Source organism: Lissotriton vulgaris, chromosome 1_1 (assembly GCF_964263255.1).
Source record: "Lissotriton vulgaris chromosome 1_1, aLisVul1.2, whole genome shotgun sequence".
NCBI lineage: Eukaryota > Metazoa > Chordata > Amphibia > Caudata > Salamandridae > Lissotriton > Lissotriton vulgaris.
In genome coordinates, this window is record NC_141685.1 from 400,543,986 (window position 1) to 400,563,498 (window position 19,513).

Here is a 19,513-nt window from a genome sequence, read left to right on the forward strand (position 1 = left end):
CAAGTGGTGTTAAGGAAAAAGTCGAAAAATATGGACATTCTGCATGGTTGACTGATCAGTATTGAATCCCAGCATGCCATTTTCACTGAATCAGTTCAAGCTACTCCCAAGTAGCCCAGCATAACAGGAGAATCCGGGACATGTCACAGAAAATGGAAAAATTGGAAAATCATATCCAGAGGAATAACCTCAAAGTCAAAGGGATTCTTGAGGGAACTAAAGGAGTTAACCCCAAAAGGCTACAATGTTCACCCATTCAGATAAGTATTTCCCAGCTTAGCGACTGGGAAATTCACTGCCAGATCCAGCAGGCTCCTAGGTTTCCTTTCCGCAAGCAATTTAAAGGCAGAATTGCACAGTATTCATGTGCCATATGGATTAATGTGGGTAACTTTGTCCTGAGACAACTAATATTTTGGTCAGTGCACCCGCAAAGCCTGTCAAAGCTTGTGAGGTGAAGTTCTTTGTGAGATCAGACAGTTGAGCGCAGGTGGCGACTTCGAGAGACAATTGAATCCTTCCAAAGACTGGGTTCCACTGTTGCTCTACGGGTATCTGTAAACCCATGTAATGATGGACAAACAATTTATTGCCAGGATCGGAACAAAGCAAATGAACCGCCGAACCAGTGGGGGTCCTTAGGCTAGTTGATCATCAATGATTTTCATTTGCTGCAATTTCTAGGCCAAATTGATCCCAGGCATTGTGTGACCTAGTGGGGTAAAGAGGGAAAATTGGTCTTACTATTTCTGGTATGCTGTAAGATGTATATTTGAACCAAATTAAGCTGGCAAGCTTATGGCTCAAGTTGGTCCTTGCTCTGGCATCACTGGGTGTTGTTTTTATTAGTTGAAAACAATCAATTGGCAACCAGGTGTAGAAACAAACAATGGGTGCTCAGCAAGCAGTACTGGGAAGTAATTCAAGCTAAGTAAAGTTGGTGCCACTAGGTGAGGAAGGGTTGGCTGCCAGTTCCACCCGAACAATCCCTTAAGAGAAGAGAACAAATGTATCAATACAAGTTCTCTCCGAGCACAAATAAAGTAGTAAATTATTAATAATAGTCTCAAAAGTCGCAAGTGTTCTAGTTTGCTTTAAATCCTTGGACTTCAGTTCAGGGATGTAATTCAATCCTAGTTCTATTTTCGTTAACAAAGCAACCACACCCTACTTCTGGCCCAGGAACGCGCTCGATGGCCCCCTTGGCCAAGAGGGCCGTAACTTCCTCCAGTAGAAGTCGCAAGTGATCCATCGACACGCGGTGGAATTGCGGTGGCATGGCTGGAGGGGTCGCCTCGAAGGGGAGGGAGTAGCCCCTTCGGACGATTTGCAGCACCCACCTGTCCGATGTGACGGTGCGCTAGTGGAGGAGGTGATGGCGAACCCTGCCCCCCACTGGCGTCACATGGGCCTGAAAGCACGGACTAGGAGGGTTTTGAGGCGGATGCTGCAGGGGCAGGTGTGGACTGGCCTCGCCGTTGTCCCCAACCGCCTCCACGGCCGCCACCGCGTTGAAAATTAGTCTGCGGTGTGTGGCTGGCAGCACGTGTGCAGGCGCCCATTCCTTGGCCACGAAAGGAGCGAAAGGTACCAGTTTGCTGGTGCGGGCCGAGAGGCCTAAGGACTTGGCCGTAGCCCTGGAGTCCTTAAAGCGCTCAAGCGCATGGTCTGCCTTGTTGCCAAAAAGGCGACGGCCATCAAACGGCATGTCCATGAGTGTATTCTGGACATCGGCCGAAAAGTTGGTGGACCTCAACCAGGCGTGGCGACGAATCGCCACCGTCTTTGCCATCGCCCTACCCAGTGAGTCGGTGGTATCCAGCCCACACCGGATGGAATAACGTGCTGCATCTAGACCCTCCGCAAGGGTTTGGGCATCACAGCGCCCACGACGACGGAGAGTCGCGGCCGACGCCTGCCGGCGCACAAGTGTACTGCTACGCAAAAATTTCCGGATCCAGTCTGACGCCTGGGGATATTCTAAGGTAAGGAATCTAATACTAACCGGTTTCCTTCAGATGCCAAGTTGTTGGCGTAGGCTGATGATATCGCAATGCTGATGATATCGCAATACTAACGTCATCGCCGATGAATGCTCTACCGGCAACTGGAAGAACATTTTTAGGTCGAGCATTCAAGACCTCTTGTATATACTTGTATGTGTATGTCCTTTGTGGGCTCTGGAGAGCAGCCCTAGGACTTGTCTGCTTCCGCTTCGGGACATTTTTGTCTGTTCAACTGCCTCTATTTAACGGTCTTGATAGAAAACGACCAGTAGAGGTGAGTAAAATACCAGAATTGCTTTCTGCTGATTGACTTTCTTTTTTTTAATTTTTCTGGCAACTGCCTCAGTTTAACTTTCTTGCTAGGAAACGACCAGCAGAGGTCACTAAAATACCAGATTCACTTTAGCATTCTCTAGATTCCAGTCTATAGAAATAGTCTTCCATGAGCACCGGTAGACAATAATAATTTTTCCAAATCTTGTATTTTCAGTGATATGCCCACCAAAGGCCCACATTTTATGTTATAAACAGAGCTTTGGACTAAACTGTTTCCTCTGAGAGGCAAGATTTCCCTCCATGAGTTCCCATACCTGGTGTGTCACGCAGTTTGGTGCTTACTTTCTCTCCATGTTAAAGAAGAGTAGATGTTTCAGCATCCAGGCTAATGTGCTGCATAGCTAAATACATATAAGGTCCCAAAGGCAGGAACTATTGCATTGCAAATGCTTGTTAATATTTGGGTCTGTCTCGGGGTGCAAGTTGAATACACATTAGAACAAAATTCTGACAAACATAAGCCTTTCAATTCCCAATGCCATATAGGTCACTCAAATTAAATATTTGAGTATTCACATCTCCTTCGATAGGTCCACCTCTGTTTTCTTGAATTATGACACTTTAGGTCCTATTTTACTGATTCTAAAATACCAAATTTTACCGATTCGGTATTTCAGAATCGGTAAATGGGATGTAGTTAATTATTCTTAAATTTTACCGAATCCATAGGATTCGGTATTACCGATTCGGTATTTATCGAATCAGTAAATACCGATTCTGTATTTACCGAATCAGTAATTCCCATTCATTCCTATAGGCCTGGAGGCCCATAGGAATGATTGGGAATTACCGATTCGGTATTTACCGAATCGGTAATAGGGGGACCATGTTCAAGGGTGGCAGGGTGTTACATTCACACCCAGTTGCACCACTGAATAGTGCATGGGTGCACATGTGGCACACATACATGCCCTGGCTGCCACATGGCACAGTAAAAAAAGCACACATTTTTTTTTAAGGTTTTCGATATTTACCACCAACCTTTATTTGGCGGTAAATACTGAATCCTTAACTGTGCAATGCACTCATTTGAGTGCTCCCTACATTTCAGATTCGGTAATTTACCCATTCAGTATTTTAAGGAATCAGTAATTTACTGATTCCTTAAACTACCAATTTGGTAAATTACCGAATCTGAAATGTAGCCACCTACATCCCAAATGCCCAACGGTGGGAACGGCCGAAATGCAGTAATTTCGGCCGTTACCGACCGGTATTGGGCCACCTACATTGTATGTTGACACACTTTCCATTTTTAAAAGATGGGACAGGTTACACTTGGGTCTGTGAGTCAGATGCAATGTTATCAAGATGGTCATTCTGCATCAATATCTTTATTTGTTAAGGTCAATCTCCCCCATATGTGTGCAAAGGATTCACAAAGAAGGTTGAAAATAGTTGGCAAAAATGTATTTGACAATTCAAAAACCCTAGGTGCGCAATTCGCTATATGCACTTTTTGCGGACTGAGGGGGAGGGCTTTCACTCCGGCTTCATTATGTTGCGCCTTTTACCTTTAGACTCTCAACCCTCATCGGAGCCAACAAATGTCTGCACCCTGAGTATCTGGTATTCCCTAAAAAGATCCACCCAGAAAAAGGTCTAATAGACACCTTTTACTTCAAGCACAGGTTTTAAAACTCTAATGGTCTATCACCAGGCCTCGCAGGCTATCTGTCAGATACTCTTGTATCACCAATACACCGCAATCAGTTATAATCCAAATTTAACACCATTTGTTCACAAGGGTTCCGTCAGCTAATGGAAGGGTGCAGTAGGTTTGACAGAGGGTCCATTTTTCAGGAATAGTTACTTGGTATCCAGTTGAGTCAGGAATTTGGAATACACAAAACTGATTATTTTTTTGGCGGTTATGAGACTTTTGCTTAATCTTGGCCCCGCAGAAATGAGTATCTGACAATTCATTTTTTACAGCATTTTATTAAAGCATTAGGACGGCCTTATATAAGCACCTATCATATACTGGCCAATCAGGGCAATACGATTAATAGAATAGAAGCAGCTTCTTGTAGATGGTCTACTAATCTCAGTATCAGCACATCACTCGCAGAAATAACCCGTATAAATGAACTTTGGCAAAATGAGTCTCACATTTTAAGGCTCACTTTTTAAAAATCTTCAGTGATTTGTATTTAACACCATATAAATTATATAAGTGGGGTCTTAGGGAGATATCCAACTGCTTTAGTTGTAACAAATCTCAGGCCGACAACAATTTCTTTTCGACTTGTGCTATCATTACTCCCTACTGGGTCAAAGTATTTGATCTAATCAACCACTTATTGAAGACTGGTATGGACCCCGAACCCAAGATTATTATGTTTGGTTATTCCTCTAGTGTTCCAGCCAATGTTGTCGGGGTCACTCTTTGCATTAACTACCACCATGCTACTTATTGGCAGAGGATAGATTCAGAACGCGGCCCCGGATTCCTTTGCTTGGTGGCATGGATTTCTTTCGCTCTGTGACTTAGAAATTGTACTTATGATAAAAATCCCAGACAGCTGCTGAAAATTTGGGAGCCAGTTAGGCAAGGGCTTTTCAACCATGCACCCGGTCATGTTTTACATATATGAAGGTCTACTGTGTTATTTTCTTACTGCTTCTGGCTTCGGTGTCTGTTTTTAGATTTTTATCTAAGCGAAGTTTCTTTACCAATGTATGACTCATATGTTGTCTTGATCAAGTAGTATGTCCCCTTTGACTTACTCAAATAATGCTGTCTTTGTAATTGCCCTGATAAACTGCTTTCTGATATCTTTTTTGCAATAAAATAAGAGAAAATGCTAAAACTGGAATGGAAATGGACAAAGTAGTAAAGAACCAAGGTATTTGTTCTTAAAGTCAACGTTCTCTAGATTGTTCTTATTAACACATTTATTGCTAGAAACAAACTATCTACAGTATCCAAATGATGAAATCAGATGGTCACAATTTATACATAAATACAGAGTATTCTCTGGGTAACAACTTTTGTAGGGCGAGAGTAAACCTATATGATGCTGTAATTCAGGCAAATTAAAAAAAGAAGCAAACAAATACTTACATAGAAAGACATCTCAAAAAACTGTCTCCTCCCTCTTGTTCAAAGTCCCTTGTTCCTTGGAGCCATGATCTCTGTTGCACAGAACCATCAGGCAGAAGATCTACAAAAAAACAGCAGAACAGATTAAGAAACATTATGGACATACACTTCAGCCTACAAATTGCTCAAGAACATATTATTCTTGAATCCCTCCCTTAATGTAGCCATTTAGGTGTTAACCATTCGACTGAAAAATTCAAGAGGGTATTCCAGATCTATAGATCACATACAAACAAGTAGCCCAAACCTACTTCTTAATCCAATTAAATTAATTGTATTGCACATAATATATGTTTAAGGCTTTTGCACATGAAATTAGATTAATTCCCTTATTGCATGCAGTGTTCATCAAACAAGTAAGTCTTTTGGGACACAGTGAGGCAGACTGGTCTTCAGTTGTGTACTGGTTATCAGAACTATTGGCTCCCTGGCTAAAGGTAAGGCCTCCGGCCCGTTCAGGTTACTCTGGAGTTTTACGCCACCTTTTCACATATCTTGGCTCTGACCCCTAGGTATCTGTTCAACTCCTTTGAAGGATCTGATCGGGTTCCTAGGACATGGGGCGAGACTAATATGGTTATTTTTCCCCCCCAAAAAAAAGGAAAGATCCCATGCTCTATGGGTCATTTTGCCCCCTTTCTTTAATCAATACAGACACAATGCTTTCCGCACAGGATTCTTTCTAACCGATTGTCCGCAGTTATCTCGGGATTGGTTGATCCAAACCAGCATGGTTTTATTCTGGGATGTGATACAATAATTCTCATGCTAATATGGCAATCACGGCCCTAGAGACAGCCTCTTTTGGTGGGGGACGACTGAGCAAGATACTTCTAGATACTGAGAAGGCCATTGGTCAAGTCTCCTGGCCCTTCCTCTGGTGGGTCATGGAGCCTGCAGGACTAGCCTCTGGTTTTATCTCCAGAATTCAACACCTTTACATCAGTTTGAAAACCAGAATCCAATGTTCAGTCTCCCTCTCAGATCCCATAACCATTTCTTGAGGTACCAGGCAGGTGTGCCCTCTAACCCCTCCATTACTTGCATTATACATAGAGCCTTTTCATTCAACTACTGAAATAGTCTGAGGTGATTCAGCCCTGGAGTATACATCGGTTTAAGTTCAAGGTTTTAGCGTTCGCAGAGGATTTGGTTGTTTTGATCACTACCTCGATAAGCAGATTAGTGGCAGAGGTGGCAGCTGCTCAAACATTTGGGGAGGTTTCTGGATACAAGCTCAACACAGATAAGTCGCAGATCTTGTTCAATGTTACTCCACATAGTCATGATAAAAGATGGGTACAGTTGGTTGTTTATAAAGGGGTAACTTTATCAATCCATATGGCGTACATTATCGAAAATAATTACGGGCAGTTTAATCAAGACTCTGTTTTTACTAAATTGAACCGGCTCCATCTAGGTTTGATTGGATGCTGTGATCTCATAAATGATAATCCTCCTGAGGCACCTTTATCTGTTTCAATGTATTCCGCTCTTTCTCCTGGAGGTATTTATTTTTTATTTTTAACAGGAGTGAGGCTCTATTTCAGAGGTTTATCTGGTGATACAGAAAACCTTGAAGCAAGATTCAGTTTCTTCAACAGCCTAAGGAAGATGGCGAGGATTCCCTTCTGGTCTGCTGGTTTGATTATCTTGCCTCATTTTTTTCACGACTCAGCTTCGTTCTGGGGTGAGGGATGTGACTACAAGGCTGTATGTTCACCGGCATTCTGCTGTTGGGGGAACCAATCGTTCCAGGTGTCAGTATTGTGGACACAATGTATGTCAAGCACACCTGATTTAAGACCCCAAATCTTATTGTCGGGTTTTCTAAAGCAAATATTCTCTGATCTTTCCCCTCTTAATCAGTTCACTTGTCTTGGATATAACCCCAACTTACCTTCCCGTGTGCATGACTGCTTTTATAAGAACTGGGAGAGGAAAAAACTTTTTACAGCGGGTAAATTATTTGAGGGTGGAGTTCTTCTCTTGGGACTCTGCAGCAGAAGTTCTACCTAACCCATACTTGTTTTTAAAGGTATCTCTAAGTTCAACACTTTAGATCTAGTCTGAACGAAGATGAGATCCAGTATTCGGATAATCCTTTATTACAGCTGCTAGCGAAAGCTCTAGCAAAAAGAAATAATAGTCTGGTCTATCGATTTACCTGCTCTCTCTGGATCACACGGACGATGCGTTCCATGCAGGGCTAATAAATGGAACCCTCAATCCAGAGGCAACTGCTGACAATCAGAGGCATAGTAATATTCTGGCTTAGTCTGCTCTCAACGTGTCCTGCATTAAGGTGCATCATTTTAAATGCATTCACACCGCCTTTTTGTTATAATCCTTCGGGCAGAAGATTGCGGTTTCCGTTGCAGCCTCGAGGGGTCTAATGTGGTTCATATCTTTGCCTCTTGCCCTACCCTGCGATTCTATAGTGAGTTTGTTTGTGGTAAGATGTACAGTATCTCAAATTTCTGGGTGGTGATGGATTCAAAACGGATTATCTGAACACTCGCCGGCTGTCCCTCCACATTTAATGGGTTTATATTTCTTTTCAATCTCTCTGGCCAGACTTGTGCTGGCACGCTCCTGACTTTCCAGTGAGATCTCCTATCCTATGAACAAGTGGCAGGAATTCTTGAATATCAGTATGCTGGAGATGATACTAGTAGAGAAAGAACCACGGAGATGGAGGCGGAGGCATATATGGGATCTACTGTGCTTTGGAGGACAGGTGCATTTGCTGGCTCGGACACTGGCTTAGCCCATACATTTTTTTTTACCAACCCACGTTATTCCCCTTTACTCTGACCAATGTATTTCTTATCTTGTTGATGACCCTTCTGGCTGCTTTACATAGAATGTACTTTGTCTTAGTATGGCTCTCATTTTGTCTCAGATTTGGCTTTTTATTCTGTTTCCCGATGCTGGTGTATGCTGCTGGTGTATGCTTCTCATAACTTTAATAAAAATAAAATAAAACAAAATTGCTTGAGAACATATTATGCTTGAATTCCTCCCTTAATTTAGACATTTAGGTGATAACCATTCGATTGAAGAGTCCTAGAGGGTATTCCAGATCTATAGATCACAAGCAAACAAGTAGCCCTAATCCACTAATTAATCTAAAAGTATGCCTAAGGAGGGCGTGGCCAAGATGGCGGCCTGAGCGGATGAGCTTTCTGTGGCTTCCCGTCCAGTTTCCCCTTAACCAGGGCCGGACTGGGAAGCAAAACCGGCCCTGGCAAACTGCTCGGCCAGCCCCCCTACCCCCTGGTGGGTTGTGGGTGCCACCGAGCTCTTTGCCAGGGCCGGTGTTTGGCCAATTTTGTTACAGGGCCGTTTTGCAGCTATGCTGCAAAACGGCCCTGTAACAAAATCGGCCCCCAGGGCCTCCAAACCGGCACCCCACCCGTGCGGCGCACCGGGGGATTGCCTGGTGCCCGCTACGGGCAGTCCAGGCCTGCCCTTAACGCCCTTTTCATTGAAGCCTGACTCCCCCAAGCATCCTGGTACCTGCCGGCCATACGGGGGCAGCCTGCAAACGCTCCGGTGTGCCCGGGTTCAGACCCGCACGGCCTCCGGGCTCCCCTGGGTTACACACCATTTGCTGGACAGCTGGGACGGTAATGGCGCCTGGGCCCGCCGAGTGACTGAGCCCGCCCGAGCCCTTGGCCTCCCAACTGCTGTGCCTGCGGCAAACCTTGGGCGCGATCTCGGCCCGCCAGCTGGGGGCCGGAAGCGGAGACAAGCGGCGACCGGAGTATACACCCACCAACGTGACGTCCCTAGCGGCGTGAGGCGGTGCCGGCCGGGAGACGCAGTAAATCGAGGCCCCGGTCTGGGCCTGCGCGACCATGGCTGTGAAGCCCTTCGCTGCTGCCGACGGTGGGAAGAGAGCCGGGCGTGGCCCCCGATAGGCCTTACCAGAGCTGACTGAGCAGAGGCCCTGGGACCCATGAAGAGGTGAGAAGAGCGGCGCGAATCTGGCGGGAGCGAGGGGGTCGGGCGGCATAATCGAGCCCCCGGCATTAGGACTAGTAGTCCCACAAGCCACATCACCCCAGTGCAGGGGCGGCGGGGCAAGACGGTCCCACTAATTCATAAGAGACCACTGAGAGGAGGCGAGGGGGTCCGGGGGCGGCAGCGGAGCCCCACAGTGCATCTACCAGGCATCTACAGAGGCACGGCGAGGGGTCCCTGAGCACCATTTTGAGGACGCTTTCCAAGCTACAGTGGCCCTGGGGTGTGTACCCTAACCCCGGTAACATTTCTAGGGTCGGACCTGAGGAGCCCCGTCTCCCTATCTGCCCTGCCTGACTTCTGCCTCCCTCCAGACAACCGACAGCTGTGAGCATGCCACAGAGGCGCCCGATCTTGCGCCGGAGCTGCCTTCCACCGGCCCCTGCGGCAACAGACACCAGATCACCAGATTACCATAACCCGGTGGCGCTGCAGCCCTCCGGGTTACCAGAGACAACTACCCCTGGGGCCACGCTTCCACACAGTGCCGCCCACAGGGCCTCAGACATCCAGCACACACAACGGAACGGAGTGCTGTGGACACCATGGCAGGTCTCAGGAAGAAGGGGGACCGCACGCTCCCGGAGATGCTCGTGAAAAGCCAGGCTAAGACTGAAAAGGGGCCACCATCCCCCGGGGCCAGGGGGCCCAACCGGTGCCCCCTGACGATCAGAAGCCTATCACTAAATCCTTTTTGGAGTCCCTGTTCAATTCCCTTAGGGATGACTTCAAATCCCTGCAGCAGGAGGTTGCTGGGGAGGTTAGGGAACTCAGGAGAGACGTGGAGGGCCTTGGGGAGCGCGTGGTCGCCATTGAAAACGCCAACAACGTGAGAGGCGAGGAGCTCGAACAACTCCAGCAGGAGGTTCTATGGCTCAAGGAACAACAAGTGGACCTCCAGGCCCACACGGAGGACTTGGAAAATCGCTCCCGACGTAACATACTGGTCCGGGGGGTGCCTCAGAAAGCGGAGGGGACGTCACTGGCTATCTACAAGAGCTTTTCCGCGAGATCCTGGGATCACCTGCCGATTTGGTCAATAGAATAGACAGGGTGTGAGAAGTTGGCCTGATATATAATGTTCACTATTCTAGTGAGCACTTTGTATCAGTCCAAACAACCCTTATGGTGATTGGTTGTAAGTCAACCTTATAGACCAGCTATCCTAGTAGCGTGGATACGAGCAGTCTTCGGGCTAAACTCTAGAGGGCGTGTTAAGCCAGCTGTTATACCATCACATATACCCCTTGAACACCAAGTGAAAGGACACCACACAAGTGTTATGAAAATAAACAGTGTATTTATTTAGATCACAACAGCCCTGTACTCTTTATGAGGACAGGGTACTAAGCACACAACAAAACTCTTACGAAAATACTTTAAGTTGCACAATTTACACAAATGCCCGAGGGGCACGAAAAACCATATACTCTGAAAGTGGAATGCGAAATTACTAGCAGGTAAGTACTGTACTAATAGGCTTTGGAATCGCTAGGACTACGTTACTGAACCTTCAGATTACTAGTAGGAGGCCTAGGGGACTCGGGTGCAGAGTGTGCACTCTCACGCGGGATGCGGGACAAAGTCTATAGGTGCTAGTAAAAGCAAAGTTAGTGTTCTCGGGCGAACCCGACTTGATAGGCTGAAAAACGAAAAGGATCTGGACCCTTGGATAGTGAGGCTATGCTGGGGCACCGAATTGCTGAAGTTACCTAGCCCAGGGGCTGCAGCTGCATAGGTCTGAAAAGACGTCGGGAATCCTCGTTGCAGTCTATGGAGCCTGAAGAAAGAAGTTGCTGGCAGGCGACCAGTGAAGATTGTTTGATGGATCCAAGCCTGGATCGAAGATGGATGACACCTCAAAGCAGAGAGGACCAAGTTCTTAATCACTAGCCAGTGATTGTGTGGGCACCAGGATGGCACCGGGCGAAGTCACCTCGACCAGGTGAGTGGGCGACGCTGGGCTCTGCAGTCTCACGGACCAGGAGGCGGCGGCGGCGACCAGGATGGAGGTGCGAGCTGTCCCACGATGGTTGATGCTGTCGACGTCGCTGGACCCAGGATTGGGGCAACAAGTCTTGGCAAATTCAAGCCCACGTGGTGGACCTAAAATGGCGTCTGGAGTGGACCAGGAGGGTCCGGGGTGCTCCTCTTTTGGAAGGGGAGCAAGGGCCAGTCTGGAGCAACCAGACCAGCAGTGATGATGTCGTCGGGCGTCGTCGGGAAGGCCACAAGCCAGCGGGCTAGTAGCCAGACAACGCGGTGAGTAGCAAAAAGCAGAAGGGCCCCACGCAGATCTCGTGGATGCTGGGAGGCTGGACTTCGGTGCTGGAGCTGCTCAGGGTAGGGGCTTCTCGGACCCCAAAGCACTCACCAGAGGATCCCTCGGCGGTCGTGCTGGATAGAAGTCGTGCAGTTCTGATGATGGCCGGTCCCTCGAGGTCTCGTCGCACCTACGGTTCTCAGCTTAGCTGTAGAGGTAGGTAGAGGTCAGAGGTGCCAGGAAAGCCGGGTCTCGTCCAGCTGGTCGGTCGGATTCCTGAGGAAGGACGTGCAGCAAACCGCAGAGTTCTTAGATGGTGCCTGCGGATGCAGGGTGACTACTCCTTAGTCACAAGGGAGAAATCTTGAGAAGAAGTCGAGAGTTCCTTTCGTAGAAAGTAGTTTCTTGATTCAAAGATGATCTACTTTTAAAGGGTCCCCGCTCCTGCCTTTATCCTAAAGAAAGGGGTGGGTACGCGACTAGGTCCTGCCCTAGGGGTGGGACCAGGAAGGGGGGTGGTTACACCCCTCTCCCATGCCGGACTTTCCCCAGGCCAGGGGCTGGTGTGCCCCTGGAACTGGTTCTAGCCGGCAGATGCGTAGTGAGCACCGGGGTGCCACTTGCAGTTACCTTCCTGAAAAGCCCTGCCTACCCAGGATACACAAAACCCTGTCTGGGATGGTGCTAGCACCGCCCCTGACAGGAAACCCTTTGTCCAAGCTCTCCTCGCTGGAAGGACTCCCAGCAGCAGGAGGTCAGACTCGTGTCTGTGGTGGCAGCATCCATTTTGTGGAGCTGAGGCTCGAGTTAACTTTAACCGGGGTTCACAGTTACATACATGTCGTGCCCCTCTAGAAGGGTGGAATGCTAACCCCGTCGCCAGAATTGGCGAGGGGTTAGTATTCCAATTCGTATGACACCTTACTCGACATGTTTTGATAAAGCGATACCAAAGATAGCATTTAACCGCGAGGATTATAATGCACTTAAGAGTATATGGTACGCGTTATCATGGAACAGCTATTAGGACTTGGTTCCGCAAGCTGCAAACGGGCTCAGCTCATGCCAGAGCACCATCTCACACGATTCCAAGCACTCTGCTTGTCAAGGCCTGCCTGCTTGTCAAGGCCTGCCATAGGAGTGACTGATAGGAATCTGTGTGTCCATTTTTAGGGTTAGATATAGGTACACTATATCTAAAGCAAGGGGTGATTACACTACCTTGCCCCAGCTGTCGTGCAGCCAGTTGTGTCAGATTTAGATGGCCATCCAGGGGTGGCATAATACAAGCTTCAGCCCCTGGTAGGCCCTGGGTACACCTATGCCCTGAGTGACAGGGTCTGATAAGGTGGCCCAGTACCAATTGGATAATGCACCTAAGGTACATGGAATCCATTTTAGAGAGAGAGCAGTAGGCCTGGGGTCCTGATTGGCAGGGCCCCAGGTCAACTAAGTCGGAAAACCAGCAAAACACCAGGCAAAAAGTTGGGGGCAACCATAGTCAGGTATCCACCTTCCTACACAGGGCGCATAGAGTGGGGCTTCTTCGGCGTTCATCTGCCCCACCTCCGGACATTTTAGCGTTCCTCCCCGACTTCCCAGTAAAAGAGAGGATCCTCCGTGAGGCTCGGCAGAACCAACCGCTTCATTTCCGAGGGCATCCCATTGCCCTATACCAAGACCTTTTGGCGATCACCCTCCAGAAGCAGAAAACATTCAAGGTGGCCACGGACTTTTTGCGGAAACAAGAGATTCCTTACTCCTGGGGCCACATGCTCAGCCTGATATTTAAATGGAACGGAACCTTACAACAACTGCGCTCCCTAGGGACACTTGTGCACTGCTGGGCATAGACATGGAGGAGGATACATCACCAATGAAACCCTCCCAAGGCCCTGCCGGGGGAGGTTGGCAGACGGTGGGCTGCAGACGCTCTCCAGGGTTGCGCTCCAAACCAGAAGCCCAGATTATCTCACAAGAGAGAGCCACGGCCATCTTAGAGGTGGCTAAAGAAACAACGTCTTCAGATTGACTTCCCTTGCCGGGGGAGGGAAGGGGGGGGGGGGGGGATAATCTTGGCACATTAACTCGCTGGGCGGGGGGACCACGAATGTCGCCACTGGACATCACCCCACTAGGTACTATTACCACAGCCCTGTGTTGGACTGACAGGACTGGGACTTTGTCTTCTAACAATTGGGATGTTGGGGTTCGGAAGAGGTTGGTTTTGGAGTTTGGGGGGGGTTAGGCTCGGGGGGGTGGGGGCCAAGGGGTCCTCCTTGTCCACCTATTTTTGAGTTCCCTTTTTCTTCCACGCGCCTTGTTCAGGGCCATGCAGATCCTGCTAATCACTTATGACGTCTCTCCAATTGAAAATTCTCTCTCTTAATGTGAGGGGACTTAACAACCCGATCAAGCGCCGGGCGATACTCTCCCTCCTGGAGCACTCTACAGCGGACATTTGCCTCCTACAGGAGTCGCATTTGCTGCCGAAGGATCACCATCGACTTAAATCCCGGGCCTTCCCCTTGCAGTTTTTCTCGTCTGCAACTAAGATGGCGGCGGGAGTGGCGATTCTAGTGTCCAAGTCCTTTAGGTGTCAAATTCTGCAGAGGGAGGCAGAGATCAAGGGCAGGTTGCTGATAAACCGCTTTCTGATTGCTAGGCAGACAATTTTAGTGGGCGCCCTATACGCGCCTAATGAGGGTCAGGAAAAATTCCTACACACGGCTTTGGCGACGGCAACAGCTAACACCCAAACACACTTACTACTGGGGGGCGACCTCAATTTAGTATTCCATAACACGGCGGACCGTTCCTGCCAATGTTCAGGGCAGGTGGGATCACTTTCCAAGGCAGGCCACGCACATCTCTCAGACCTAGGCCTCGTTGACCTGTGAAGGCACTTCCACCCACACTCCACGGCTTCCATCTATTACTCGGCAGCCCACAAATCCTACGCTAGGCTTGATTACTTGCTGTGCTCCTCACAGTTGGTGCTCCGAGCGAAAGATGTTGACATCCTCCCGGCCTCCCTGTCAGATCATTCCCCGGTAATGGCCTCTCTCCTCTTTCCAAACGCGCCTGCCCCGCCTCGGCATTGGCGCCTTCGGGATGCCTTGCTCCAGGGTCCTACCATAGTAGAGTGGATTAAAACCGCCATCACCCAGTTTCTAACTCACAACGCCAACGCTGATACCACTAAGGCCACACAGTGGGCCGCGCTCAAAGGGGTCCTACGGGGAGAATTCATCTCTATAGCCACAGCCAACAACAGATCGCGCTCAGAAAAGAGCGGAAATAGCCCAACGGGTAGCGGAGTTGGAGCAGATGCACCAACGTACTGGGGCAGCCCGGGCGTGGAGCCAACTCTGCACGGAGAGAAAGATGCTGGCTGCCCTAGACCAAGATGTGGTGGAATATGCAGCCCTCCGCCTCCGGCATGCGTATTATAGTGGGGGTGATCGCTGCGGGAAACTACTGGCAAGTAAGCTGAGAGAGCAACGCCAAAGACAGGGCATAAGAGCCATACGGACCGGTCGGGGAGAACTCGCCGCCGACAGTGCCGACACAGCCGCAGCTTTTGGGGACTTTTACGTAACTTTATACACAGGTGACTCGCTTGACCTACAGGCTGGACGCGCATATCTGGGAGGAGCGCTCCTCTTGTCCTTGAATGAGGCACAAGCGGAGTTCCTCGATTGGCCCATCGGCCAGCAGGAAGTGATCTCGGCGATATCTCGCCTCAAATTGGAGAAATCACCTGGCCCAGACGGCTACTCGGCGGCCTTTTATAAAACGTTTCGTCATCAGGTGGCCCCACTGTTACGAGACCTTTTTAATACCTTCGACCAGCCCGGCGCAATTCCGGCTGACCTTTTGGAAGCAGCGATAACGGTCATACCAAAACCCGGCCGGGACCCCACACAGTGTAGTTCCTGTAGGCCGATATCCCTCTAAAAGCTGGACCTCAAGCTCTACACGGGCATTCTCGCGAGCAGGTTGGCACCATATATGCAGCAGCTGGTGGAACCAGACCAAGCAGGTATCATTCCCCAACGGCAGACCAGCGATAATACCAAACGGGTACTCCACCTCATTGAGGGCGGGTCGCGGACGAGGCCAGATTGTATGCTACTTACCATCGATGCCGAAAAGGCCTTCGATAGGGTGCACTGGCCCTACCTGGAACTGGTGTTGCAGCACTTCGGTGTGGGAGAGGCCCTCCGCAACCGCATACTGAATTGCTATCGCCGGCCTAACGCCACGGTCAGTGTCAATGGGCACACCTCCCCGCGCTTTCAGATTAGCAGGGGCACCAGACAAGGGTGCCCACTCTCCCCTATCCTTTTTGCTCTCTACATGGAGCCATTAGCGCAACGGGTCAGGCAACATACCCTTATCAAGGGCATCCCCTTTGGCGGCGACGTGCATAAGATCAGTCTCTATGCGGACGATATACTACTCTCCCTTACTGAGCCGATGCAATCCCTCCGAGCACTTTTTATCGAACTCCATACCTTTGCGCTGGCCTCGGGGTTTAAAATTAACGCGGAGAAGTCAGAGGCCCTGAACATCTCCCTTTCGCCAGATACACTCATCGAGGTACAAGGCGAATTTGATATGCAATGGTCAAATACCACTATCCCCTATTTAGGAGTCCTGCTGGCCCCAACCGTCCAGGCCACTGCTGAAGCGAATTACACCAGGCTCGGCTCGTGCGTTAGCGATGAACTCCGGATATGGAAGCATCACTCGCTCTCCTGGCTGGGGCGGATAGCAGCCACTAAGATGACCCTGCTACCGCAAATCCTTTACGTGTTCCAGACCCTCCAAAGGGATGGCTTCAGCGGACACAGTCCAACCTGGCACGCTTTATCTGGAATGGTCGCCGTCCGCGCTTCAAACATGCGATTGCAATACTTCCACCCGCTCACGGTGGGGTTGGGGTGCCTGACCTCCTTTTATACTACCAAGCGACACAACTTCGCACCCTGGTGGAGTGGCACCAGCTGGAATCTGGCAAGAACTGGCTTTTTCAAGACCAAGCTGTTGCGGGCAGGCCCATGCAGGGGGTTCCCTTCCTCCCACCAACCTCTACGTATCACAGATTACGAGCACCGTCCTGGATGTGTGGGACCGAGTGGCGGCCCGACACAAACTCACTTCGTTTCCCTCCCCGATGACCCCGCTTTTCACTAAACCCGACTTTTCCCCGGGACTGGACCTCAGGGCGTTTGCGGCCTGGAGACGTACGCCTTGCAGAGCTCTAGGGCATCTGTTCAACCTAAACGGTATCCTCTCCTTTCAGCAGGTGAAGGAGGACTATGGTATACCAGAGTCCAACCGCCTTCCCTATCTGCAGGTCCGACATTGGGCTTTACATCCGGAGATCAGAACGGGGGCGCAGCGTTCCCTCATCCCGTATGAAAAGTGGCTGGTTACACGCACCTCTGATAAGAAATTGATCTCCGACCTGTACCAACATCTCCTCCGCACAAACACCTACACATACAATGCGGGTAGGACCAGGTGGGAGTGGGACTTGGGCAGACCATTCACGCACAAAGAATGGGGCAGCATATACCATAGGGCCAGACACTCGGCTTATCACACAGGCCTCACCGAAACCCTGACCAAAGTGGCCACCTATTGGTACCATACACTGGAACGCCTACATATCTGGGATCCCTGCATTAGTGACCGATGCTGGAGGGGGTGTGGGGAGCTTGGCACACTAGAGCATTTATTTTGGAGCTTTGACCGTTTGCAACCCTACCCTAGGGGAGAAGTGTGGCTCACTGGTTAGAGCGGCAGACTCTGAAGCAGAGATCAGGCCTGGGACCAGGGTTCAAGTCCCGACGCGGCAGGGTCTTGGGCTCAATGTCCGCGGACTCGATAATTCTCACCTCAGTGCCAACTCTAATCATGGGTCCCACGCTGCAATTCTGGGCAATAGCTTGCTTAATCTCCACAACGGCCCCTACAACACTGGGATGCCTGGCTTCACCTTGGGGGTGCCCAGGAGTGGCATCTCACAGGGAGAGCCAGGAAGGGTTCCACAGCGTTATACAGCGCCGGGACGCCCCGTTGGGGCAGCTGTGCGCTTTACAAAATACACTACATTTACAGGAGTTCAATTTTAGATGACAGACTCACATCTGGATACCCAACTATCTAGATTCCCCGCTTACATTCTGTTAGGACTCCCTAATGCTTTGATGTACCCCTTGAAGTCTAGGAGAGGGAGGCTCATAGCGATTGCCCTAGGGGCAGCCATGCAGAACATCCTGGCACATTGAAGGACCACGCAACCTCCCCCGCACACAGGTTGGCTCCACAGGCTGTGGATGGTACTGGGTATGGAGAAGCTGTCCTTGGTGAAGGCAGAGAGGGGAGAGGAGTTTGCATAACTTTGGTGGCCATTTTTAACTCTACTCACAGGGGAGTTTAGGGAATTGAGATGCCCTCGCTACTTGCGCTTGCTGCGCCTAGCAGATACCCCGATCAAGGAGCAAAAGGCCCCGACGCGCAGGCGCAAGATGCAGGGCTGATGATCGGCTTACTGCCTTCCCTTAGTGGCGTGGTGATTCCCCTTTCCCTTTTCTTTTGCTTTGTGGACAAGGAGGGGGGTTGGGGGTGTCGGACTATATTTCCCCTTCGCAGAGACTCTACAAGTCTGGCATTGTCGTTATTCTCGCTACTGCACACTTTCGTTTGGGTCGCACAAGAAGAGCTTGGCGTTGTTCCATCGGATGGGGAAATGTGGTCTGTATGCTTTTTCCTGTTTTAAAAATTCAATAAAAGATTTAAACCATAAAAGTATGCCTAAGGAATTGCATGCGGTGTTCATAAAACAAGCAAGTCTTTTGGACACAGTAATGAAGATTGGCCTTCAGTTGTGGACTGGTTCTCAGAACTTAAAACAAAGATTTGTGGCATGTGGAAAATACTGATCCGGCCCATTGCATGAAATACCAGTTAATGTGGGACCACTGCCCACTACAAAGGATATACATAAGACTAGGAGAAAGTTGCTCCCCCTTTAGATGAACGGCTCAGAAGCAGGAACAGATGAATGCTTTTAAAAGCCCAATTCAAATCAAGGTGGTTGTCAGGGGAGTATTTTACATTTGTAATACATTTCTTCCAGTGAGTCAGGTTATCTGTTACTTTAAAGCCAATTCTATTCAGCTTAATTCCTACCTCTTCTACTGCATGCCACTCTAAAACATTGTTGAGCCCCTCTTACAGTTTTGGGGCATTACTAGATAGCCAATGCATAGGTAGACAGCACTCAGCCAGCAACAAAAGTGATGTGTGTGGCTTTAATTTCGATCCGATTGTTTGTGTAATAGGCAATCATACCCAGCAAATAAGTTTGGGGTTTGGCAGCGAGAATCATTCCCTCCCCATTCTTAAACCGATCAGAAACCATTTATAGTAGGTGGACAGCAAATACAGGTCATCTGAAGACAGGTCGTCCCTGTGGATGAGCATTCAGGAAATTTCATTATATTAGCTTGGATCAGTTGATGCAGCATGGTTAGTGCAACATAAGTTCATTGTATATAGTTCATCGTTCGAAATCTATCATTGCTAGTATCTGTACAAAGTAATGGCAGTGTATTTCGCCATTCCTTCTCAGAGAACAGTGCACCACGATCATTCTTCCGCTTCTGTCTCACCACTTAGTCATTGTGGGATACTCCTCTAATTGTCTGATGTATTCTGGAAACGAACACCTCTTCCCCCAGTCCACTCATGCTATAA

General features: G+C 49.2%; 1 protein-coding gene across 1 annotated transcript in view; it reads right to left on the minus strand.

Moving 5' to 3' along the window:
* The window catches only part of TMEM59 (transmembrane protein 59), a 144,951-nt gene that overhangs the window by 27,920 nt on the left and 97,518 nt on the right, over positions 1 to 19,513 (minus strand). Inside the window, exon 6 of the mRNA XM_086952517.1 lies at positions 5,410 to 5,509. Coding sequence (XP_086808643.1) covers positions 5,410 to 5,509 — 100 coding nt within the window. The remainder of the gene's footprint in view (positions 1 to 5,409; positions 5,510 to 19,513) is intronic.